General features: G+C 52.1%; 1 protein-coding gene across 12 annotated transcripts in view; it reads right to left on the bottom strand.

The window, feature by feature from the left end:
* RALGPS1 (Ral GEF with PH domain and SH3 binding motif 1) overlaps positions 1 to 26,464 on the bottom strand; it is a 272,513-nt gene that overhangs the window by 35,045 nt on the left and 211,004 nt on the right. For all 12 annotated transcript variants that reach the window (XM_059143177.1, XM_059143178.1, XM_059143180.1 and 9 more), the window contains 3 exons: positions 17,045 to 17,182; positions 14,705 to 14,798; positions 10,297 to 10,364 (listed from right to left, as the gene is read on the bottom strand). In XM_059143177.1, coding sequence (XP_058999160.1) covers positions 10,297 to 10,364; positions 14,705 to 14,798; positions 17,045 to 17,182 — 300 coding nt within the window. The remainder of the gene's footprint in view (positions 1 to 10,296; positions 10,365 to 14,704; positions 14,799 to 17,044; positions 17,183 to 26,464) is intronic.

Consider the following 26,464-nt stretch of genomic DNA (forward strand, 5'->3'; position numbering starts at 1 on the left):
TGAGCCTAGAGAGCTGGACCCCCAAAGCTCTTCTGGTAACGTCGGTGGCTGTTCCACTCACTCCTGCTCACTCCTTTCTCCCCTGCATCCAGGTGCTCCCCACATCCTGGCTCTGACTCGCGTGTGCTGCTCTCCCCAGGCCTGTGGATATGCCCTTGGTTTCTTCCGCTAGGCTTCTGATTCTCCCACCAGGACAAGGCCCAGATCCGCCTACCTCTTCCTGCTGCTTTGCACGGCCTTGGGATGCCTGACTGGCCTCAGATGGCCCTCAGCCCAGCCGAGGGGAAGGATGGGAGGCCCAGGCAGAAGAGGCTGGATCTGCCCGGGTCCAGCGTCCAAGCTGATGCTGCTCTGGGTGCCCCGGGTCTCGGCCACTCCCACCCCCTGCATTGTTGACCAATAGCCTGGTCTGACGCTGAAGCAGAAGAATTTCCATTCAGTTGGGATTTCGGGACGGGGGTGGCTTCTCTGCCAGTAAGTGACGCTCTCGACTACCGAAAGGCCTCACGTTCCGGCCCCACTAAGCCTGGGGTGGCCACCACGTGACAGCACCAGAGACACGTGTCTTCTGGGGCCGTTTCTGAGCTGGGCGGCTGGCAAGTTTGTTTCTCCATGTCCCCTGGGGCAAGGGCAGGGGTAAGGGCAGTGATGATGAGCTGGGGTTCTGGCCTTGCTTTGCGGAGTGTGGTCCCTGCTGCCTGGCCCGATATGGCACGAACCGCTGGAAAAACTGACCATGTGGCTTGACTATGTCAGAGGATTGCTCTCTTTTTCCTCAGCATAATTTTTCCATGAATAATCTTTAAAGCTCTTTAAGTGGCTGTTTCTTTAGCAGTTTTATTGGAACATATGAGAACTGACAGTCTCTGTGGGGAACGAGATATCGTGTTGAAAAAAAAAAAATCTGGTTTTCATTACGTTTCTCTCAAGAAAGCAACAGGCTGCCCAACAGACCACTCATTGATTGGAAGAGAAAAGAGCACAGGGCCTTCTAACAACGGCTTTGCGGTGGGCGGGAGTCGGGGTGATGAATGGTCCTAAGAACCCAGGATCCAGAGGCAGACGGACGTGGGCTCCGGTGTTATTGGCCACTTGCAGGCTGAGTGACCTTGGGCAAGTCACCTGGCACCTCTGAGCCTCATTCTACGTCTGCAAAACAGGAAGAGTGGCCCGACCTGGCAGGCTCCCTGTGAAGGGGAAATGATACAGCATCCCTGCCTCCTTCCTGCAGCAAGTGTTTTCTGACCCGGAGCCAGCCCTGAGCCACGTGCTGGTCAGCCACATTGGATTAGGGAGCTCGTGTTCTGCTTTCATGGGGTTTACAGTCAAGTGGGCAAGAAAGACAAGTATGTAGGTCATTACACCCAGGAGGGACACAGGTTTTGACAGGAGGAAAGAAGAAAACAGATATGATAATAGCAGTGACTACACCAATAGGACACATGCCTGGATCGAAAGAAAGGTAACAGGTCCGTTCACAGCGGTCACTACACCAGTGGCATGACGACCATGTCAATGGCGATGGTGGTGATGGTAGCAGCTGACCTTTGCACATCTGTGGGGGCCAGAAACTGTGCTAAAGGCTTCACATGGGTGCAATAACACGGCCTCCCAGGCCTGGTTGTAATCTCGACGCCACCATGTGGGACCTGAGGTTAGAAGGATTAAGGAGCTTGCCTGGGCCAGCAGCTGGTGAGCAGCAGAGCCGTGAGCTGCGCATCCGAGAACACCGGAAGGTCGGAGAGGAGCTGGTGGGTCTGACATCCAGGCTGGCCCAAGCTGCCGCCGTGGCATATGCAGACGCAGCAGGAAAAGAGCAAAGACCCCGAGATGACAGAAAACAGAAGCTACTAGAGAAACTGCAGGGAGCCAGCCTGGCAGAAGAGCTGAGGGCGGTGGCCAGAGTGGCAGGGCCATGGGAGGAGGCTGGAGTTTACTGAGAGGAAGGTGGAGAGATTTTTAGGAGGGGTGGTGATGTGCTCAGATTTGTACCCTACAGAGCACACTCTGGGGCCAGAATGACAGGCCGGGAAGGAGAGATGAGGATGGCAGGGGGGTAGGAGGTGGACCAGCGGGGGCGCGGCGGGAGAGGGGCTCAGGACAGCCTCGGTGGAGGCTGCTGCTGTTCACTTAGGAAGCAGGCCTGTGGGGCTGATGGGAAGTTCAGACTGGGACTCATGTCTGGAGGCCGCTGGGTGTGGCGTTCAGGAGACAGATGGCACCAGGGATGGATGCAGGCAGACAGGGGTGTGTGGAGCCCCAGGAGTGGGCAAAATTAGCCAGAGTTGGAAACTCAGCGAGAACTGGGACAGAACCAGTGTCTGTGGGATAAGAAGAAGGGACAGGCTAAAAAGGAACCTGTGTAGATCCAGGGTCAACAGAAAAAATATCTGAGACAAGTGTCATTTTAGATGCAAGAAGAGAATGGCCTTGGGCTTCACTTGTAAGTCTAATGCAAGGCGTTAGAAGCAATGCACTGATTTCCGGGGCAGCAGCCCCAACCTTGGCTGTCACCGCTTCTCCCCCAGAGGCACCTTGTGCAGGCAGCACCCATCTTTGGGGCTGCAACACACTCTCCTTCCCTTGGGTCCGGGTCTCTAGGGGGAGCAAGCTGGAGGGGCCTAGCCTACCACCTGAGTTGGCTGGCCCGCGCCAGGAGCCAGCGCCCTCCTCTGCCCACCCATGTGGACCACAGCAGGCAAGACTGAAACGCTCCAGAAACAACCTTCCACTCAACCAGATGGTTCTCTCGGGAGAAGGGAGAAACGGAAGCAAGAACTGTTGACCTGCCCCCTTTGCCAGTGGTTCGATTAGCGATGGAAGGGCTTCTGTTGAGAGGCAGGCCCCATGCTGCTGGCGCACATGTCCTGAGTTCTCCGAGAGCGCGGTGACCCCCATCCTCGGGGCCAGGCCCTCCATTCCCTCACTCTCTGGCAGCCTGCACTTGCGTTCACAACACCCATGCACTTGTAAATAAGGAACGAGATGCAATTTCCTGTTGACCAGAGTCTCCTACCAGCAGCACCAGCTCAGGGAGGTGGGGGCTGTCCCGGCCCGAGTGCGCCAGGCGCGGGGTTCTGGCTACAGAGGGGTGGGCTCTGCAGAGGAGGACAGGGAGCCTCGTTCCCACGGGTTTCCAGCAGCATCCACGTCCCTGCCCTGGGTCGGCACTGCCTGATTGAAGCAGTCTGGCAGACGGCGGCCGCTCACGGGCTACTTTCCAAGTCTTGCACACTGGAAATTAATAGGAGGCAGCTGTGGCAGAGGGGACTCGGAGTCACAAGACTCGAGTTCCAGTCCAGCCTCTGCCTGGGCTGCCGGGAGCTCGGCGTCCAGTGCCTCTCTGCGTTGGAGAAGGGGAGTGGCCATGGCTGGATCCGAGGCGCCCAACGGAGTCATGGGAGCACATGGTGCGCAGGGTGAAGGGAGTTGTGTGTCTCCTGGCTTCTTTACTGTGTGTGCTGCGAGCCCCATGCCCAAGCGGGGCCCTCCCTGGGGCTGCCCTCCGACACTCGGGCACATGGGGCCCTGCGCACAGAAAGCTCTCTCAGGCCAGGCTTCATGGGCGAGCCTAGAAGGCGGTCACTGTTACATTCACACATATTCTTTGTTTCTCACACATGCAGCTCTCACGGGTCCTCGCCGTGAGCCAAGATCTGGCTCACACATCATTCAGAATGTCCTGCTTCATTTCTTCCTGAAAAACGGCATCCAACCCCCTTCAACAGTGGTGAGGCCCAGAGGCTTTCTCTCTGGAGTCAGAGCGAGCAGCCCCGGGAAGCCACTAGTGCCAAGTGTGGGGCTAGGCCACAGTGGGGCAGAGGAGTGGGACCAAAGTGTGCTGGTGTCTCTGTTCCTCTGCTTGACCCTTGACGCAGCAGGCTACTAAGACGAGAGACGAGGAACAGAGCAGATGTGAACTCCCAGAGTGGAGAGGCAGGCACGGGCTTCTTGGCTCTCCGGCGCCTCCCCCAAGCCCCTTTACCCATTCTGAGCATCGAAAAAAGCTATGCGGGTATGTGTGTGTGTGTGAGTGTGCTATGCAAGGGGGAGTCCCCACCCCCCGCCCATGCGGTGCTCTCTTCTGCTCACTACTCTCCAGTGGAGGGGGAGGACTCCACAGACCACCTGGGAAGCTCGACATATGTCCCCGGCAGCTGGGAGAGCCAGGCGACTCCTAGTGCCTTCCTCAGGCATGGGAGCCCACACGGCCCCAGCCAGAGGACAGCGGTGGCCACACCAGGGTTAGCTGCACTGGCAGGTCTGTCAGGACAAGGCGAGGTGTGGCCTCCCACCGCCCCTGTGAGAAGAGCTGGCCTGGAGGTAAGGGCTTGCAGGAAACCAAGCCGCAAGGAGCCGGCCAGGTGCACAGACTCTGTGAAGGGACTGCCGTGGTCCCAGAACGAGAAGGGCCAAGCACCCCAACCCTGACCATTAGAGATCAGGCCCCAGCCAGGGGCAGTGAAGATTTAATGCCAAATCAGGTTTGGAGTTGTGATTCTTACACAGAACCGGCCTTCTAAGAGCCACGCAGGGACAGTATGTGACTCAAAAGTCTCTCTAGGAAAGGCCTGGATATGCCAGGTTCGGCATCCAAGGCAGCGATGACGGCGCAGACACCGCACCTTCTCTGACTGTACCGCACAGGCACAAAGGGCAATGGAGGCAGAGCCCAAGGTGCTCGGGACCCTCAAGGGCATCCTGCTTGTTCCATGCAGGGGATACAGGTGACCAGTCCAGACCCCGAGGCTCCGCAGCTGGTTCTGCTCCCTCGTCCACCCGCGAGATGAGGGGGTGAGTGCCCCAGGACCTCCTCCTACAGAACAAGGCTCTCGGCCCTCGCCGCACAGGGTAGGTGTGAGGGTCCCGAGTCAACACACAGGGAATGCTTCCAACAGTGCCTGGCAGCGAGTACGAGCTCAAAGGGTCCCAGCCACTGCCACTGCCGCTGCCACCACCATCTCCATCACCTCTGAGCCTCTGTTTCCCCAGCATGAACCAGCACGAACCAGCTGGTGTGGTGGTTTAACACACGCCTGCAAATTCTCCACACTGCCCACGTTGAGTGGTCAGGTCTGCGTCCCCTCTCCTTGGACCTGGGTGAGCCTGTGTGACTGACCTGACCAACAGACCATGGCAAAAGCAAGGCCACGTGACTTCTCGGGTTGGGGGGGGGGGGCGTCACACAGATGCTAGACGCAACTTCGACCCTGTTCTTGGGACACTTGCTCTGGGGGAACACTGCCACGTAGGAGCTGGGGACTCAGGCTGTCACATGGTAAGGAAACCCAGGCCATGTGGGAGCCACACGTACGTGCGATCTACTCCAGCTGTGGCCCTGCCAATGGCCAGCACCACACGCATCCAGAGGATTCCAGCCCTTAGCCACTGAGACCCTCTCAATCTTCAAGTCCTTCTGACTGAGGCCCCAGATACTGTGAAGCAGAGACAAGCCATCCTGGCTGTGTCCTGTTCTATTTGCTGAGCCACAGAGCCTGTGCCTGTAATGAAAATGGTGGTTCTGGGCCACTAGGTTCTGTAGTGTCTGGCCATCAGCGGGGGTACTCAGATCAGCTGGTGAGTGGTGAGTCGGACTTGAGGGCAGGGCCCTCCGGGACCCTGTCCCCTGCTCTGTCGGCTGTGTCATGCTGTCCCTCCATGAGGATAGCACCAGAGTCTGCCCCCATGCGGGCCATGAGCCAGCAGTCCCAGGAAGTAAGACCATGTGAAGTATTTAGTCCTACGGCCGTGTCACTGACAAGAAAACCGAGGCTCGGAGGGAGTAAGCTGATGGCCCCAGGCCCCACATCTAAGAAGTGCTGGAGCCATGCCATGAACTCAGGTCTGCCTGACTCCGAAGCAGGGCTTTTCCCCAAAAGGCAGTAAGACCAGAAACGCACAGAAGCATGTGGAGAGCAGGTCCAAAGGTACGAGCGCAGAAACCCGAGGCCCGTGCTGAGATTTTCCATGGCCTTGCTCTGCTGCCAAGGACTTTGAGAGAAAACCTGTCAGCTGGTTCAGCCACGCAGAGGCGGGCTAACAGAATCTGGAAATGTCTTCATCGGTTCCAAGGCACACACAAACATGACTTGCCCTCTCTGGGGGTCAACGTTCTTTATGATTTTTACTCTCCAGGAAAATATTAGTTCATTTATATAAACGAAACATTACATATGGGGGGGGGGGGTTTGAAAACGTGGCATTCCTGGCTCTCTCGCCTCCACAGCCCAGAAACTGAGAAGGTCTCTCCATTTCCGTTCTCACAGACTATTTGTTGGTGCAGAGCTGCCGGCGCAGTCACTCCCTAGGGTGGAGAGTGGGCAGCTCTCTGTGGGGCACAGGGGCTCTCACAGACACGAAGGGCACAGCCTCAGCCTGGGACCACATTGACATTAACCAAGGCCTCTGAGAGACTCAAGTCCCAGCTGCTCTCAGGGCTGGGTCAGCAGGTCTCAGCGCCTGAGGCAGGCGAGCTGGTGAGAGAAGTGGGCACAGCCGCATGGAAGGGAAGGAGCCCACCGACCATCGTGGTCATGCTCACACTGGCCTTCTCTGGCTCCTTCCTGTGCCATGCCTCCCGGCCCCCTCATGGCTTTTGCTGCCTGTCTCCCTGCTGAAGCCTAAGCTCCGTGTGGGCAGGTCTCTCTCTGCCTTGTTCCCTGGGTAGCCGGCTCATGGTGAGGGCCTGTCACAGCAGGCCCCGGATGTCCTGAGTGCATGAACCCATGAAGGCATCTCGGGTCCTCTCGTTGGCAGGTGTGGGGGTGGGTGTCTGACTGCTGGAAAGAGAGCCTGGAGCTGTAGCTTAAACCCCCATCCCGAGGAGCGGAGGGAGGCTGCGTTCCTCCCATTCCTGGGACTGCAAGAGGCACATTCCTGTCCCTGGGCCCGGCCGGGCTCCTGCCACGCAGCCCGGTCTGATTGCCAGATGGGGGAAGGCCTCCCGGGAGCTGCCCCTCTGGTCCCGCCCTCCGCAGGACCCCTCAGCTGCCCCAGGCTGCAGCAGCGCCTGCCTCTCTGTCCTTGGAGACGCTTCGAGGCTGCGGGTGGGAAGCCAGGACCACTGAGCACGTCGGAAGACTTCCAGACACTCCCGGGCCCTCTGGTGATCAATGAAAACCTTAACATTCTGCTTCCAGGGCGGGAGCCAGGGCTTTGGAAAGCTGGTGGAAAACACTCCTGTGAGCTGGGCTCACACCACGGTGTGAAAAGTGCCGCCTCAGCACTTCCGCGGGAGTGTGGAGTCAGCAGTCCGCAGCCCTGGAGCTGCCTCCCAGAGCCCAGTGCCTGAAGGCTCGGGCCGGGGGCTCAGAGGCCCGGCTGGTGCGGCTACTTCCCCAGGGCCCCTATGTGCCAGGCCCTGGGGATGCTGGACGGGGTCCTTACACTGGGGGGAAGGCAGATGGGGGGCAAATGTGCGCAGGTAACACTCTGATCCCCACGGGGAAGTGCTGCCGAGAAAGACCAGCTCCACAAGTGTGTACAACGCTGGGTTGGCAGAGTTTCTGTAAAAAGCCAGATGGTGAATATTTTAGGGTTTGGAGGCCATAGGGTCTTTGTCCCAACCACTCAACTGTGCCACTGTCACAGAAAGCAGACAGACAGTATGTCAACGGATGGGTGTGGCATGCTCCAACATGAAAACAGGGGTGGGCTGGGTGTGGGCCCGAGTTTGCCAACCCTGGTGTAGCGGGGGCCTGACCCGGGCGGGGACGAGGCAGAGGGGTCTGGCGGCAGGAAAAGCACCTGAGGCGGTGACGTTTCACGAACAGCTGAAGGCTGATTCAGTGACGGAGGCACAGTCAACACTGACGACAATGACAGCATCCTAGCAAAGACACACTCGGTGAGAGGCTGTGTGTGTCTGCACTGGGCTGTCTCACACACGGGGTCTGAACAAATTCCCACAACAACCGTGGGAGGAAAGCATTATGAGGCGCACTTTACAGATGGAGAAATTGAGGCCTGGCGGGTACATCGATTGTTCTGTTTGCTCCCTCGATCGCCGAGTCCCCCTCAGCTCAGCAATCACAGAGTTGGTGACACTTTCTCTCTTTCAGGTCCCTCAGCCGAGGGGGCCGGCGCCTCACTGTGCTTTACCCATTTCAGCTTCATTAAAGTCTCTTGGTGTGAGCTGGGGCAAGTGTGGGGCAGGAATTCTCTTCGCTGCCTGGATTCTGACTGAGGCCGGCAGAACTTGCTGGGTTCTGACCTCCCACAGCTAATAAATGGCAGAGCCGATGGAGCGGACAGTGGCTAAAACAGGAAAGTCTGGCAGACCCTGAGGAGGCTGGGCCAGGCGCGGGGTCCTGGCTCCCAGGCCCCGTTTCCATCCTAGGCAGGGGTCAAAAGTCATACAGCTCCTCCTTTCCTGCCCAGGGCTCAGTGAGGGGGTCAGTTCCTGAGGCCCCCCAACGAGCAGAGTTAGTATTCCGAGCCTGGCTGCTGGTCCACAGGCTCCGGCCTAGCAGGAGGAACAGGTGGTGCTCAGTGCAGAGCTGGCCTGGGGGCAGTGGGGGGCCCTGGTCCCTTCCTCAGGAAGGAGGGAGTGAGGCAGGTGCTGGTCAGGTGAAGGGACCTTCGGGGTCAGACAGATGCCTAGAGGGAAGGGGAGGCCTCTGCTGCCATCTGGCCTGGTAACAAGCAGCCCACAGGCTTGCCGAATGGCTGAGACTCGGGAGGCAAGGCCGGCAGAGGAGCGGGCCCGGGCCCAAGCTGCAGGCGGTGTGCAGGGCAGCGGGGAGCAGGAGGCTCTCTGGGGCGCCACCATGAGGCTCCAGCAATCAGACCCCGCTTGCGCTCCAGGCCAGTACGTGCCAAAGGCCCACCCGGAGCCTCAGCCCAGTCCTTCCTTCCTTTCACCCATTCGCCCATGAACCCTGGGAGGCCCAAGTGTCCATTGAGCACAAGCCTCCAGCACGAATGCTGGAGGCTCATCCGCTGGGATGGGTCTTTGGGAACTAAGTAAGGCCCAGTGACGAGAAAAAGAGAATAATGACAAATGGGCGTGTCATAATGAAACAAAGAGCTGGAATAAAGTCTCTCTGAGTTTAGAACGATGAGTAAGAGCCAACCATGGAAACAGGAGGGAAAGGCATTCAAGGCATGTGCAAGGGGCCTGGCTGAGGAACTTTCCAGAGGCCCTGCTTCTCTCAGGCAGAGAAGAGGCTCAAGTTTGGCCTGTGGATGGGGAGAGTCGCTAGAGAGAGGCAGAGCTGGCCCCGAAAGCGAAGGCTAAGCCCTTCGCTCTGCCGTCTCTCTTCTTGCACTGTGCTGGCCCCCTCAGGGCCTTGCTGCCCATCTCCCTGCTAAAGCCTAAGCTCCCCATGGCAGGTCTCTGCCTCGTTCCCCTGGGTCCCTGGCTCACTGTAAGTGCCTGGCTCAGAGCAGCCCCCCCCCATCCCTCCCTGCTCAGCGGCTCCTGCGTGCAGGGAGAGGGAAGTGGGAACTCCCGGCGCGGCAGGGGCAGAGGTAACAGAAGCCCACAGCAGGAAGGGGCACTAGGAGATGCATCCTCTGGCACCGTCCAGAAGGTAGAAAGAAAGTGTGACTGTGGGGACTTCTTGGCACGTGGGGAAGGCCAGAGACTCGGCTTATCCCACTAAGGCACATTAGCCAGGTAAGGCGGCAGAGGCCTCTTACTCAAACTAATTTGAAGGAGACTCAAGGGCAGAAAGCTTTTGATCGGAGCGTACTCTGCTCCAGAATTTTGGCATCATCTGCTAAAGAAAGTCCTGAATGGTTAGTGTTTGCTACCATTCCTTCTCTGACCCTCAGCAGCTACTTTAGAATCCTGCTGCTACAACCTACATCCCTCTGATGGGTACCCTGTCCCCAGCCCCCTTAATCACTAGGGACACCCTGTGTGTCCCAAATGTGTGAGTAAAGCTGAAGCTCCAGGTGGGTGAGCCGTCCGTGTCCAGAGGCACCACGTCCCCAGGCATCCCGTGCCTCTCCCCTCCAGGTCGCATCAACCTGAGCCCAGGCAGCAGGACCAATGCTAAGGGCCCAAGGGACTTGGAGAAGTTTTCTCTGCCCTGTGCATGTTCCCAGCCTGGGGTTCTGACCTGGCCTCTCCTGGGACTGTTGGGTCCCAGGCTCTTTGAGGGAACCCCAGCCCAGAGGTGACCTAGAGGGGCCCCGTGGATTAGGAGCCTGGAAGGTTGGTGCATAAGGGCTGCTAGGTCCATGGAGTCTGGCAACTTGCCACTCAACTGTGCCCTTGATGCCACGGTCAGGGCCAGCCCCGGCCTGGGCCATGAGTGGGTGTGTCCCCACTTGAGGTGGCTACAGTACCTGCGAGATCTTCCTTGGAAGAGACCAGTCTCGGAGAGCTGCTTCCGGGTTCAATTCGGAGTGACAGTCTGGAAACAAAGATATTCATGCAATCAGAGGGGCTCCGGTGTATCAGAGGGGACTGATCACATGTGTGTCTGGAGTCAGGAGACAGAACTGCTGCTAAGAGCTAGAGCCTCGGAGCCCAGGAGCGCTTTGGGGTCTGTTCTAGATCTCAAGACAAGCCTGGGGACTCGGTACATTTATTGTCCCCACCTACCAGATGAGGAAACAGTAGCAAGGTTAAATAGCTCCCCAAATTCACGGGCTAGCAAGTAGCAGGGCACATAATCCAACCCAGGACTGTCTGACCTGAAATCAGGGTTTACAATCATTACAGTGCCCCCCCCCTCAGATGCCACAGAGAGACAAGACCATGGACTCGTTAGGAGGACTGGCACCTCAGTATTAATATTATTATTATTATTATTTTAAGCACTGATTAAGAACCTCTGGATGAAAATGGTGGAGTGAAGTCAGATGGCAGACTCCCCTTCTCCCAACAAATCATAAAGCCTTAGGAGTAGAACTTATCAGCTGCAACTCAATAAGAAAAGGGGCTGAACTGAAGCCATGAACTTCAGAAACTTGCAGCCAAGGAGAGAAAAAGAGGATTGTGGAGTCTGACCAAAAGGTGTGACAGCAGGGCTCCAGTATCCTGCCCTCTGCAGTGTCTTGGTACGTCTGAGCAGGCGTTCCTACCTCTCCCTCTTCAGACTGGCACCAGATGTTGGCAAGAAACGTATGAAAGGAACAGACAACATGGTGGATACTCTGGCAGAAATGAAGGTTCCACTGAGGGGGTGATTTGAAACCCAAAGGTGCCCCTTTCTGGAATGGGATACAGCCTCCAACGAGGTCGGGGAGACCCTGATACAGGCCTTTTAATAGAGCCCCCATATCTAAAACACACCGCCTGCTCCCTGCCTCCTTGGAGCCTGAGCCCTGCGTTCCCCCAGGCTAGAGAAGAAGGGAGAGACAAAGCACCCTAACCTCACAGCATGGCAGGAGGAAAAGCCAGCCCACCTCACACATATGGAAGCAGGGTCAGATGTCACCTCCCTGCAATGGAGCCATGGAATATCCAGACGGAGCTTCTCAAATGGGAGCAAGACAAAAAGAAATGGTACGGCAACCTAGCAAACATCCTCTCACACAAAGACGGAAAGAGAAAGGAATCGAGCAGTGCCTAGGTTACTCAGCCCAGGAGGCAGCCCCAAGGGACACAAGGAAATCTCCCCAAGTGTGAACCCCCATGGGTTGAAAAAGCAAGACCTGAAAAATGAGATGATGACACAAAGGAGTAAGATGGAAAGGGAGACTGGGGTCCTAGGGGACCAATTAAGGATCAGATGAGTATCTAAGAAAAGACAGATGGTCCCAGTGTCTGTGAGGAAAAGACAGAGACTACAGCCACTAGGAAGAAGCTAGGGGACATGGGAGGTATACCGGCCCCAACATATGGCTGCCTAGAATCCGTGAAAGAGGAAAGCCAAGAAATGGTACAGAGGAAGTCAAAGATCACCCAAAGAATCCCTCCAAAATGAAGAAAGGGCATGCCAGGTTCCAGGGAAATCTGGTACAGAACACTCCACTCTGAACCATTCCTCTTGTTGTGCCTTTGAACTTCAAGGCATCCTTTACCCACCAGGCAGATAAAGCAAGTCATGGACAAGAGGAAAGATCAGACTGGCTCAGACTTCCTTACACCAGCAGCCAGTGTCGGAAGGCGACGGGAGCCGGGCCTCCAAGTGCAAGTGCTGGGGGAGAGGCACAGAGGCGTGCGGGTCTGTGAGGCGAGGCCCCGTCACATGTGGATGTTTTCACGAGGGACATCAGAGCATGCAGGACTTGTGAAAACCTGCCTCACGGGGAAATCCAGCTAAGTAAGGGAGTCGTTAAACTAAAGACTCCAGGAATGGAAAAGCTGTGGAGGAACACAGGTGGTAAGAATTGAATCTGTTTAAAAACACTAAACCAGTAGGAATTATGGTTCCCGAACATAATGTGTATGTTATGACTTGGACTGTGCAGTAATAATAACACGACTAACAGAAGACTGGAAGATGGTGAAGGGGAGGTGAACGAGAGGGAGACGGCTGACGTTCTCACCTTTCACAACCGGCCAACGGACCCTGCGCACAGTGAGGACCCGGTTAAAACAGGACTCACCAGCTCAGACCTCTTCGTGTTTTTCCCGACCGCTCTTAGTAATCTTAGAAGACTCCTTTAGGAAATTATATCTCTTGTGCTGAAGAAATATTTATTTGAGGAGCAGCTAATTCTTTATATTTTATTTCCTTTTCTTTTTCTGGTTAAATTAAAATACTTTCAATTAAAAATAGCAAGTGTTGCATGATCCAATTTTAATTAGTTCTATCATTCCATCCGACCATCTGTCCATCCTTCTCTGTGTCTCTATGCACTTCCTATGCATTAAAAATGTCCCAAATTATGTTCACTTAATGCTAAAGGTCATGCTTTCTAAGTGGTAGGAATTTGGGTAATTTTTCTTGACTAAGATAAAATGGACAAAGAGTAGAGAAAAAGCAGCACTGTTTGGGCCCCATGTGGCACAGGGGCTCCCAAGCAGATGTGGGCAGGTGTCAGAAATGCTCTATCATCAGGTGATAATGAAGCCACCTCGTCCTTCTGGGTGGGGAACAAGGCTCAGGACATGAGTTGGGCCACAGAGCATGGGTTCCTCAAGCAGAATCACAAGCCCTGCATGTCCTGTGTCGCTCAGAGCTGGGGCCTCCCTGGGGAGGGACCCCGTCCATGGTCCGGCCCCTGCCAGGGGAGAGTGTGGGCTTCTTCCCTTGGTTTGCCCACTTGGACCGCAACAAAGGGCCTTTGTGAAATCCAGGCTGACTGGTTAGCAGTAAGCACAGGGGGTGTTCAATGCCCTTCAGGATGGAAGGAGTAATTATTACAATCTACAGCTTGTCCAAGGATTATCTCATGGTCAGAAGTATTTATAGACTATTTTTCTCCTTAAAGGATATTAGTGTTAATGAAAAACTGCTGTCTCTTTAATTGTACTACAGGCACATGAATGGAAAATATGATCCCAGAACCTAAGAGGGAATAATTTCACACTCTGGGGTACTCTTTTCAGGAACAGCAAATGCTTTGTAAGTAAAATGAGCTTAATTTGTGGCAAACATAATTTCAGTGGTAATCTCTGGCCTTTGTCTGTTGTTGTTATTGTTATGCAATAGATCACAATTTCATATGATACTCTGCTCTAACTAAATATTATACAATAACAACTAAAGACATTATGTCTATGCTCCCAGAGACAGCTAATTATTAGAACCACCCAGGGAACGTTGAAAAATGCCCAGGCTCCACCATGAAGATATAGATAGCTATAAAGCTTCGCAGGTGACTCTGATTCACCGTGAGGGCAGAGAACTACGACTGCAGACATGGCCAGATGTGGAGCACATCAGGAGTGACTGGGGGTGTCACTAGTGGCCACAGTTCCCTACAATTTTCAGTGTTTTGACGAAGACCAAGTAATCAAACTGATCAAATTTTCGATACAAAGCTGGAAGAGATAAAACATATATATAATTGGATAATGGGACTCAAAGGAACACGGCCCCCAGAAGCAGCCAGTAAGACGAGATTTGAAAGAATACACATAAAGGTGACATTTAGGGGGAAATGATCAGTTACAAGATGGCTGAGAGCTGCCTCGATAGCAGGTCATATGAAAAGTACTGAGACTCTTAGCTGGCCTCAAGCTCAAAATGAGCCAAGAGGATGTCCGAGCAATGTGACAGACAGAGTTGATCTGAAAAATCTTCCTTTTCCCTCTAAACACATGGAAATACTGGGTAAATTCCCGGCTGCCACAAATGAAGAACCAGCCGAGAGCCAGAGCGGAGTCAGGGGAAGATGAGGACAAAAGGCCCACAGGGGTCTTCGTGGGAACGAAGTCAACTCCAAAGGGCTGCGTGGGATGCCGATGAGGCCCCAGCCAGGGCCGGATGGCGACAGTCCTGCAGAACGCCGGGGCCACAGGGAGCTGCCTCACCCCCGAAACAGGCTCCCGGAGAGCTGTCAGCCTGCAGCGTGGCTAGAGAGCTGCCCTTCCTTCCTCTCAGCGCTATGAGCAGCAGTGGAGGGGGAGTCACTTGTGAGGACCCGGGCACAAAGCCTGCGTCACCCGCAGCCGTGGAGTCTACGTTCGTGCTACCCATGCAACGTGGGAAAGCCAGGCCGAGAAGCAGACAGAGCAATTTCCTCAGATCTACGGGGCCTGGGCGGCTGGGGCCGCAGTGCTCGTGCGTGCTGGGTCACCTGCCCTGCAGGCAGCCAATCACGGGTCCCAAGGGGCCATGCAAGGTTGGCCACTCACTTGTAGTTGTCGTCTTCCACAAACTTCTGGAGCTCCTCGATGTAGCGCACGGACTTCAGGTACTTCTGCACGTGGGGCAGGGTGGTGAGGTGATCTGCAGGACATGACAGAACCCACGGTGTCAGTCTCTCCCCAGCCCGCAGGGCAAGTGTAGGAATCGCTGGTGCACGCTGCCCCCTCCCCGCCCCTACATACCCCGAAGTCACCACTGGTCCTTGGCCGGGAGACAAAGGCCTCTAGCACAGACCGGAGCCGGGTGTCTGTCCCCTAACACAGGTATGCCCTGGGGCAGCTGGGAAGCCTCCCAACCCCCTGTATGACAAGAACACGAGATGAACCAACAAACCCCAACAGCCCGGGGCAGAGGTCCGACCCTGGTCCTAGCACAGCTTGCGAGTCTGGCCCACGGGCTGGAGCTGCTCCCTCCTGGGGCCTAGATGCCTGGGCACCTGTTCTGTGCCAAGCTAGGTACCAGGTGGTTTCCAGAAGGCATCTGCTTTAACTGTCACATCTGCCTCATTTGGGGGAAATACTGTGCCCGTTGCACAGAGAAAGAAACTATGGCAACCGCGGCAACTGGCAAAGATCAGATCATCGAGATGTGGCCGAGCCAGGTTTCGACCCTGTCACCGGACACCTCTGCCATGTCGCAATCCCCCTTTTTCCCAGGTGCCCTCCGCAGTCCATCACGGTCACCGCACTCCAAGGGGTTCGAACATCCTCCAGGGCCCTCTCTACCATTCCTCCAGGGGTGGACAGAACAGGTTGAGGGAAGAGGTGGAGGCTGTGAAGGAGGAGAAAGGGGGTGGGGAGGGCCCCCACTCTTGGGGACGGGCGTCCAGCTGCTGTGAGGAGCCCCTGATGGCTCTGCAAGGTTTGGAACAGGTCGTTCTGCTTCTCTAGAGCCTCAGTGCTCTTGTGTTGGGGCTGATGACACCTGCTTCACGAAGTTGATGACATCTGAGAAGGTGCAGGTCAATGAGGGTGACAGTCGTACAAGGAGTCCCTGAGCTCTAGTGTAATGTGGGAATGTGCTGAGGGCTCTGCACGCCTTATGTCCCCGCTCTGCCGATGAGAAAACCTCGCACTTAGAGAGAAGGGAGTGACTTTTCAGGAGGCAAAGCTGAGATTTGGGCCCGAGTCTGTGACCCCAAAGCTGTGTGTGTAACCGGCCTGCAGGCCGGCGGGGCAGCCGGTGCTGATGCACTTGCGAACAGAGAGAGCCTGCGCAGGGGAGGACTGTACGGGAAGTCTGGACCCCTCGCTGCTCCTCCAGCCAGGACAGCTGATCTGGAAGTGCCTGTGGAGGGGTTTGGACGGGAGCTTTTCTTTAGCAAGCCCGCCCCGCAGAACCCCCCCCTGGCTTCCCTGTGGCCTTCCAAATGGAGGCTGTTAGTTTTCTCCTGCCCTGTGTACTGTAGGTGGGGTTGGTTTCCTTCCTGTCCCCCTTGGCTGCTTCCAAACTTTTATCCCTCCACCCGCTTATGAAAACCCTGCCCCGCTAAGGCACAATCCTGCAGCTCTACCGCCCAACATCCCTCTTCACGGCTGACTCCTCCCGACTGGCACCCTGGTCATTCTTGCCCCTTCCTGGGGGACCTGGACACCTGACTCACACCCCACAGTCCACCGTCATCCTGGGTGTAATCCACATCCGCATGGACAGCCCATCTAGCGTAGCGTTCTGGCTTCTCTGTTCCTCTACTTCATCTCTGACAACTGGTCACACTTTGGATCCGGTCATGTATAGCAGAGTGTGGCCACTTTGTACCAAGTCGTTTCCCTTTTTCTGCTAGGCCCACAGCTGGATTATATTTCCTAGCCCTGCCTTGCCCCAGCAGAACTGATGAGCACCATGTACAAATCTGGTCCATAAACCCTACTCTTGTGTGATTCTTTCTCCTGCATCTGCCAGTCGGATGCAGAGTCCACTGAGGACCCAGAGGCCACGGGACATGGTGGAACCACAACACAGAGGGACCCAGGTCTCTGAATCCTCTCGGAGGAGAGATGCCCAGAGGCTACCCACAAAGCTCTTCATGGATGAATGACCTGGGAGCCAGAAAGACCTGGGCCCCACCACTACCCAGATGATCTCAGACAAGCAAATGAACTATTTTGAGCCTCAGTCTCTTTGTCTGTAACAGAGAGATGGGAACAACTAGTTTTTACAGTCTTTGAGGATTAAGCCTGTGGGAAAAAGGTCCAGCACATGTTAGATGCTCAAGATACTAAGATGAAGAGCTTTGTAGAGCTTTCTAGAGCTTTCTCACTGATCAGGTGCTGAATCCAAATTTCAGTGATGTAAGATTTTACAATTCCAGCAAGCACGGTACTAACCGTAGCTGCAGGAAACTTGTAAATCAGCGATTATTCGGAGAATATTGTTCATCTGATTGGATCTTTGTTCGTTTTCCATGATGCTGCCTGAGGCAGGATATGCAGAATCAATGTAGATTAAATCCAGAAGATAGATCCCTGAAATTAAAGAAGGTATTTAGTAATGGTAGGCATTCATCCTGAATCAGAACAAGATAGCACAAAACAGCATTACTGTACTAGAAGGTATAAAGTGTGACTTATGCAAAACTGAGATACTATTCTGACTTCACTTCCAATCCCGTCTACTAATTTCTCATGTAGACCACTCCACTGCAATCAGGCATCTGTGTGACAACCAAAATGCATGCTGACAAAACTTTAGCATTTCTAGTTCATACACTCTCCAGCTATAAGGGTTTTTACCTGTAATCCAACTGGAAAATAACAGGACATGAAAGGGACAGATACTTGTATTTTTCACCAACAGATGGCATTGGATAGATCTAAGATGTCATATTCAGGACAATGCCCCTTTGGACTGAATTCACTTTTCTACTTATTCACTTAACTATGTGTCTATTTTTCTATCTACACACACACACACACACACACACACACACACACACCCCAAAATAATAAATTAACTAAGAGACAAAAGAAATTTTAAAAAAGCAACAGTCCTTGGTACAAAGAATTAAGGCTAGATAGAGAATTTTCTTGAGGGAGCTTAGAAAAGAAAGTAATGCATGATAGGAAAACATGGTTACGACCTGCCAGTGGTGAGCCTCAGCACAGCCTCCTGGCATCAGCCCAACTGGGATTCAGCCAGCGATGGAAGAGGAGGACTGCGTGTGCAGCATGATCCACACCCCCGGCTCTCCACGGGTGTGCGTGGACGACGGATGGGATGCTGTCCCAGTAGCCCTCCATGAGGACTGCCACTACATCTACGATACTGGTGAGCTGAGCAGGAGGAACAATATTAAGCAGAACTCAAGGCAGAAAACACTGCACAAGGCAGAGAGGACTGATACTAATGAAAAGCACAGCTGATTAAGAGGATCAAATTTCTACGTGCAAAGCAACACTGCATCAAAATACACAAAGCAAAAAACTGCCGGAAATGAAGTGAGTTCAATGAAACCACAATCATAGAAGGAGCCTTTGGCATGTCTCTTCCCAGAATGTGTGTGTGCGCCCTCGCACGTATTTCTGCATGCTCACATGTATGCAGCTGTGTGCATGCGTGTCTACCTACAAAAAAATACACGCATATAAAGATATATGTACATACCTGTGCATATATGAATACTGAGTAATGAAACTAACAAGCCTGGTGTTATATAAATGAAAATATCTCTTTTCAAATATCCATCGAATACTTACAAAAATTGGTTCTATATTAGACCATAAAGAAATGCTCTCAGTAAGCTCCAAAAAGTAAATGCTGTATTACCCACATTCTTTGACCTTACTATATTACACCTAGGATTTAGCAATAAATATAGAAAGAATTCTAACTGATTAGAAAACACACATACACAACCAGAGAAAGACAATTATCACATGATCTCCCTGATATGAGGAATTTGAGAGGCAAAATGGGGGTTTGGGAGGTAGGGAAGGAAAAAATGAAACAAGAAGGGATCGGGAGGGAGATCAACCATAAGAGACTCTTAATCTCACAAAACAAACTGAGGGTTGCTGGGAGGAGAGGGGGTAGGGACGGGGTGGTTGGGTTATGGACACTGGGCAGAGTATGTGCTATGGTGAGTGCTGTGAAGTGTATAAGCCTGACGATTCACAAAGCCTGGTGATTTGTACCCCTGGTAAAAATAATACATTATATGTTAATTTAAAAATTAAAAAAAAAAGAAAAAAAACAAAACACACATGCACTCACAAGCATCTCTTAGGTCAAAGAAAAAGCAAAAAATGTAAAACAAAAAACTATTTGAAGATAACATCGGTGAGAACACTATGTATCAAAATGTATGAGATTTGACCAAAGTGGTACTCAGAGGAAAATTGATAGCCTTAAAAGTTTATTAAACTACTAAGAATTATGACAAATACTGTTAAGCAGGTATTTAACATAAAAGTTGTGGGATTTTTTGCATGGATGAACTATCACTGCACTGACTCATACATGCATTATCTTATTAATCCTTACAACAACTCATTTTATACAGGAGGAAGAGGAAATGCAGAGGGGATGCATAACATGTTCCAGGCCACACAGCTGGTAAATGATGGAGGTGGGAGTCGAACTCAAGCCTGCCTCCCCAGAGCACAAACTTCCTGCCATCACAGGGGACCGCTGGTGCTGGATACCATGAGTCATTCGTCTGCTTTAAAAATAACTACACATTGTTACGGGAAACCATTAAATCACAGAAACATATGCTAGCACTTCTAATTGGAGCCATTTCTACTTCCTTTCTTTCTAGTGGCACCATGTTTCCAAACTTTTAATAATTAGAAATAATTTCTCTTGTGGAAGCTCCAAGTTTGGTGGGTTGAAATCCACAGATGGATTCTCTCCTTGGATCTTGTTTTTCCTCTCCCTTCTTAAAAATGTAATTCAGTTACCTCTCCAAGGATTTAGCAGAGGCAACCCTGAAAATCCCATTACTGCTTCAACCACAACAAAAAGGAGTCTCTGGGGCTGAGCATGAGGTGACCGGGACAGGGGACACGTGGCACCTCTGTTCCAGCTGCAAACCCCGTGCAGACTGGAAACCAGCCAACTGAGCAGCAGAACGAAGGCTCGGCCAGAAGCAGAGATGTGGGGAGCAGGATAAGGGAAGGGGCTGGAGAATGGGGGCTACTGGAAGCTCCACAAGCTGGGAACTTCCCTCTTTACCCACCCGACCCTGCCATCAACCCCTGAGTGTGGAGGAGAAAACGAAAGCTCAGAGAGATTAAGAAACCTATCTAGGCCTCACAGTGGGTGCGTGGGAGTGGAGCCCAGGTCTGTCTGGCTCCAGCGCCTGTGTTCCGACCCACTCACTGGCCCTCAGAAACACATGGGGAGTTGGCTTTTCTCAAATAACACCCTCAGCCTGGAAGGCTTGCTCTGTGCTGCCCCGGGAGGACTGAAGCTGGCCCCTTTGCTCCTTCTCGGGTCCCTGGTTATGCAATGGGAGGCCAGGAGAGGCTCTTCTTCGAAGGGGTGGCACACCATTCCCAGCCCCCTGGTGCCCTCTTGCACCCCAGGGAGCACAGGGAGCTCACTACTGCAGCAGAACTAATTCCATTGTCAGAGTGTTCTGACCCTCCACAAAATACGCAGACTCCAACACCTGTCTACTCCCCAGGGCCTAAGAGTACATTGTGACACACTGAGCATGGGGGGGGCTCCCCCAAAAGGTCTGTTCCCAGCAATCTGGGCCTTGGTAATGCCTGGACAGAAACTCCATCTAAACATCCCTTCAGCCCCACAACAAAAACTGCCCCAAAGAGAGCAAATCTTTTATAGTTAATACTGTGCAAATCCAGGGAAGTCTTTTCAGCACTGTTATTAGCCCATAACTGGAAATATTTAAAAGCCTAAACTGTAATGAAATCATAAGCAGAGTCACCTCCCACTCGTCCCGTGCCAGCGCTGCTCTCAAGCCCCATGTACAGCTAGCGCTCACCACAAGGGCAACACGATACTTCTTTGTATCATTCATGTATTTAACGTCTCATTCCCTCATCAGACTTAAGACTCATCAGAGCAGGAAGTGGGTCGTGCTCCAGAGCTCAGTCCCAGCAGCTGGAAGAGAGCACGCAGGAGCTGCCTGGTAAACATTAGCTGAATGAAGGATGCATGGAAAAGGCAGATTTTATGTGAGCCGCACAACTTCTTGTAAGTACTTCACAAGTGCATTACTACCCTCGTTTTGTAGCTGAAGACCGAGACACTGAGAGTCAAGTGATGATAATAGTAAAATAAAGAACTAATATTTCCATAAAGGTATACAGAATTTAGTATTTATTTTATTTTTTAATCATTTTTTTAACGTGAAGTGTAGCGGACACACAACGTCACATTAGTTGCGGGTGTACAACACAGCGACTCCCAGGTTTCTACGTCCTGCCCTGCTCACCGCAAGGGTAGCTGCCGTCGTCACCACACGACGCTGGCACAGCGTCATTGACTATAGCCCTCGTGCTGGGCCTTTTATTCCCGTGACTTACTCATTCCATAACCGGGTGCTTGTATCTCCCACCCTCTTCCCCCTAAAATTTAATTTGTAGTAAAATTAATTTAGTATTTAAGTAAATAATAACAACAAAACCAAGCACTTACTATGTACCAGGTCCTAAACTAAGAGCTCTGCCCAGATTACGGGATCATAACAGTAATAACAGTAACACAGCTGCCAGTGAGGTTTTACCTCTATTTTTACAGAAGAAACTGAAGCCAAGAGAGTTGCTTCAACCTGTCTGAGGCCACGCGGTGGGAGAAGTGGCTGAGGCAGGATTCGAACACAGGTCCGTCCCGCTGTGTTGTCAGGCCTTCGTCTACCCCAGTCAGATCTTCCGGTGCCTGGCAGCCAGTGCGGCAAGAAGGGGGCACCACTGGACCCAGAGGTGCCCAGGCTGTGGTTCTCCCTGCGGGATCAGCACTCCCCACGAAGGCTCACCACCACACCGTGGCCGCCCCTCCCGGCCCCATCTTCCATCTCCTCCCCTCTGCCTCCCCGGCACTCGGCGTGGCCTGTCCATCCCCGGTCCCGGCGTCACGAGGCCCACTCAGGCCTGAAGGTCCTGCCAGCTCTTACACGTGACAGGCAGCGGTGGCGCCAGTGGGAGAGTGTGGGGCTTGGAGCTGGGAGACTTGGACCTCTGGCCTGGCAACTCAACAGCGGGGTGGCCTCAGGCAAGTCCTTTTCACCTCCCAGGGCCCCAGTTTCTTGACTGGGACTGGGGGTAATGAAGAGGTCCTGAGCAGTCTCCTGGCCTGGGGCCTTGGACCCCTGAGGTGCCCAAGAAGTGGAGCCTGAAACTGCCTCCACGGCCAGGCCCCACTCGGAAGAACGTCGGGCCGCCCATGGAGGGATGTACCCGTCTGGGTTCGCCATAACCGTGGATGGTGCCCAGATGCCGACCACGTGGTGGCCACCCACCTCAGCAGGCCAGTGCTGGGAGAGTCTGTCTGGACGGGGACAGCACAGCTGGGATGCCTCAGCTCCTGTCCTACTAATACAGTTCCTGCAGCAGACGAGGCTGTGTTAATGGCCTCGTTAAGATGGACAGTAATTGGACCAGCCACCGGCCCTGGCTGCCACAGGGCTGAGCCGCGCCAGAGTCCAGGGCTAGGCTGAGAGGTGCAGATGCGTGGCGGGAAACAGCTGTACGGGTATCAGCCATGCTCTGTGGCAAGAAAGGTCGGCCTTGCCCGTACCACCACACCCTCACGGCGACTGGCACTGAAGGTACTCACCTTCCCAGATGAGGAAATGAAAGCTCAGAAAGGAAAAGTGACTTGTCTAAGATCTTACAGCTTGCAAGCAGGGGCATCAAGATTTAAATTCAGGCCCGTCTAACTCCAAAAACTGGGGGCAGAGAGCCATGCTCAGGGCTGGGGACTGGGAGTCCTTGGCCAGTACAGGGATGAGGGTCCCAGCCGCTCACGCTGTGGCCTGCCCCCATTCCCAGAGGAGGCGTCTGGCAGCTGCTATCTGCCCCCGTGGCTTGCCCACCTGCAGACTGGACCTCCTCTGAGATGGACAGCTCCCCAGAACGTATTTCTGCTCTGCCCCCTCCTCTGCACCCCACACAGGGCTTGGTGACGCCCTGTGGCTGGGACACAAGGGCCAACCAGACTGCCACGGAGGGGCAGACAGCCCCGGGGCCCGGCGCGGCCAGCTCACAACTGGCTCTCGGCTCTGGATGCCCTCAGGGGCATATGGCCAAACCTTCTTCCTGCCGGTGAATGTGGGCCCCCCACCAGGGGTGTCCACAAGGCGCCCCAGCCCCCAGGAGGGAGCGCCAGGCTGACGAAGGAGGTGCTCTCCTGAACAGACACCTTCTCTTAAACTGAGGGACACCCATGGTCCGTGGTGTGGAGCCCGCCCGAAGCTGGGCACCCCCCACCTCCCGGAGCCAGAGCCGTGGCCAGCACCAGGGCTCCACCGCAGCCCAGAAACTCACTGCTCTCTTGTTCCTCCCATCACGGCCCGCCTCACTTCCATCCCGAGGCTGGTTTTGGTTTTTCTCACACAGCTATCTATTTAATAAGGAAAATTCTGCTGTGTTGAGAGGAAAAAACCCTCCACAGCATAAAAAATATGCCACAGTTCCATCTGACACTTTCCTTTTTCTCTCTCCCTTGCCTTTAAAACTTGAGATGAAAGCTTTTTTTCCATGTTCTCCTGCTCTGCCTTGAAACAATCACTTTCAAACTTCAGAAATGAGGAGTGCTGGCATCCAGAACTATACTTGTATGGTCTGATCACATAAACTGTCTTGATAAATTCCAAATGAAACAACAAAGCAGCAGCTCATTAGGGTTTTGTTGGTTTTTTTTTTTTTTTTTTAAAGAGAGCACAAAGCACTTTCACGTCCTGCAGGAGGAGACGTCAGCAGCAGCTCAGGGTCCCCAGAGGCGGGAGACTGTGACTTTTACTTAGTGCCCGCTGATTCGTATCAATCACACAAAGCGCAGCCTTCGTAGCAAACCCTCCCTTAAAGAAGAGTCCTTATGTGAGATGCGCTAGAAGCTCACGGACGCTGAGAGCACGGTCTCCCAGGTCTGCAGAAAGGGGGCAGACCCAGGCAGTCACATGGCAGGTGGTCAGAGACCTTGTTTCTTAGACGAGCACATGGCTTCATTTATTTCTTGGTGCTGAGGCTAATGAATCACAGGGGCACATGGGCAGGGCTCTGCAGCCTGCACAGCATCCCGGGGTCTGGGGGAGCCAATTCTCCTCCCGGCTCCCTGAGGTGAAATGAGGACACAATCCCAATCCTCCCCCGCCATGGGGATTACCTGGTCATCCACACAGATGCAGTGGGGTGACCTACTGTTTGCTCAAGCTCTCTAGGGAGCCATGGGACCGGAAAGCAAATGCCAGTGTTCTGATGAGCAGTTAAGAAGGGGTGTGAGGAGAAGGTATTAATCTGGTTAATATTATTATTGTTTTGTACTGGACACGGTGCAAAGTAAATCACACGTACTATCTCATGGAATCCTTCAACAATTCTACTGGCAGTGGAGAAGAAACTGGCATTTGTGGCTGCCTAATATCTATCCCAATTCTTTTGGAAACAGCCCTGACTTCTCCTTTGGGGGAAACTGTACCTCCCATACTCATAATCCATGTGGTTCTGGTAAATTTGGAGCAATTCCATTCCTTCCTCTGCCCCGGGAGGTAAAAACAAATTTTAAAAATGAATCATTGGGGTAAGAAAAAAAAAAATCCTACAAATAATTCAGAGATGAAAGAAGAGATTGAAGCTAAAATCACAAACTGTCTACACACAGGATACAAAGCTACAAAATTCTATTCAGAGAAAAATCCAGAGCCACAAATGCTTATATGAATAATGAAGAAAGTTTAAAAAAAAGAAATGAACTTAGTGTTTATTACAGAGAACTAGGAAAAGAACAAAACAAAGCAAAAGGAAGTGGGAGAAGACAATTAAAAATACAAAAGCAAAAATAATGATTTAGAAAAGTAAGGCCTGTAGGGTGATAAATAAAGCTCAAAGTCGGTTCTCTGAAAAAGTCGAAGTTGACAATTCTTTGGTATGTATGATGGACAAAAAACAAAAGACAGAAAGAAAACACAGATGTATAATGTTAGGGATGAGAAAGAGAGAGAATATCATTCCAAATATAGAGGAGATGTTAAAATAGGAATATGTGTCATTTTTTTTGCAACATATTTGAAAATCTAGATGAAATGGGTGCTTCCCAGGAAAATCTACCTTCCCAAAACTGTTTTGGGGAGAGGCAAACACTTTCAACTATCAATAAAGAAAAAATATTAATAATATTGAAAAAATACCCTAATTAAATATATTAAATATCCAAATACTTTGTGGAGCCCATCTATAAAACCTTAAAAGAACAACTGATGTTATTTAAACTGTTCCAGAGCATAGAGAAAATCGGAAATATGTGGAGTTCTTATACCAGAGCCTGACAGGAATGGCATTAAAGAGACCAGGGGCACCTGGGTGGCACAGTCGTTTAAGCATCTGACTTTTGGTTTCAGCTCAGGTTATGAGCTCAGGGTCATGAAATCAAGCCCCGAGTTGGGCCCCATGCTGGGTGTGAAGTCTGCTTGAGATTCTCTCTTCCTCTCTTTCTGGCCCTCCCCCCACATACTCTACCTAAGTAAATAAACCTTTAAAAAGATTTTAAAAAAGAGAGACCATGGGACGCCTGGGTGGCTCAGTTGGTTAAGCGGGTGCCTTTGGCTCAGGTCATGATCCCAGGGTCCTGGGATCAAGTCCCACATCGGGCTCCTTGCTCCACAGGAAGCCTGCTTCTCCCTCTGCCACTCTGTCTGCCTGTGCTCACTCTCTCTCTCTCTCTGACAAATAAATAAAATCCTAAAAAAAGAGAGAGACCGAGAGAGAGAGACCAATCTCATTAATAAAGATCCACAGATTCCAAACAAAGCACTAGAAAATAAATACAATAAATAAAAAATAAAATAAAAATATTTTTATAAAATATTTTATAAAATAAAAAAATATTAGCAATTAGTAGTATATTAAAGAATAATACAGCAAATAGGTTTACTACAAGAGTGCAATGATACTTAACAGAGGATCTGGAGAGATGCTAAAAAGCCATTGATAACTTTTTTAATATCCATCCCTGGTAAAGCACTGAGCTAGGAACAGACTTCCTTAATGTGATAAAGAATGCATGTTAGAAAAATTAAAATAATGTTCTTATATGAAAATATTAAATATTAAATAATGTTCTTAATATGAAATGCTGTTAATAGGAATGAGTTATCCTGCTATCATTTACCACTATTCTGGATATAAGAGCCAATGAGGTAAGACAAGACAAAGAAATGTGTTATAAGTACATATTTTTTTAAAGATTTTATTTATTCATTTGAGAGAGAGAGGGACAGAGAGAGCACACGTGAGTTTAGGGGAGGAGCAGAGGGACAAGCAGACACTGTGCCAAGCGTAGAGCCTAACGGGGACTTAATCCCAGGACCCTGATACCACGACCTGAGCTGAAATCAAGAGTCGGATGCTCAACCAACTAAGCCACCCAGGAGCCCCAGAAATGTGTTATAAACATTAAAGACACCAATAATATTGCCATTATTTTCAGGTGATATAGTTATATTAGTTATATAATTAAATAACCTAGGATATTCAACTGAAAAACTATTAGTACTAAATAATATAACTAAGTTCAAAGAAATTATACAGAAGTCAATGGTATTCTTATATACTAGAAATCATCAG

This window comes from Mustela lutreola, chromosome 12, assembly GCF_030435805.1.
Source record: "Mustela lutreola isolate mMusLut2 chromosome 12, mMusLut2.pri, whole genome shotgun sequence".
Lineage (NCBI taxonomy): Eukaryota > Metazoa > Chordata > Mammalia > Carnivora > Mustelidae > Mustela > Mustela lutreola.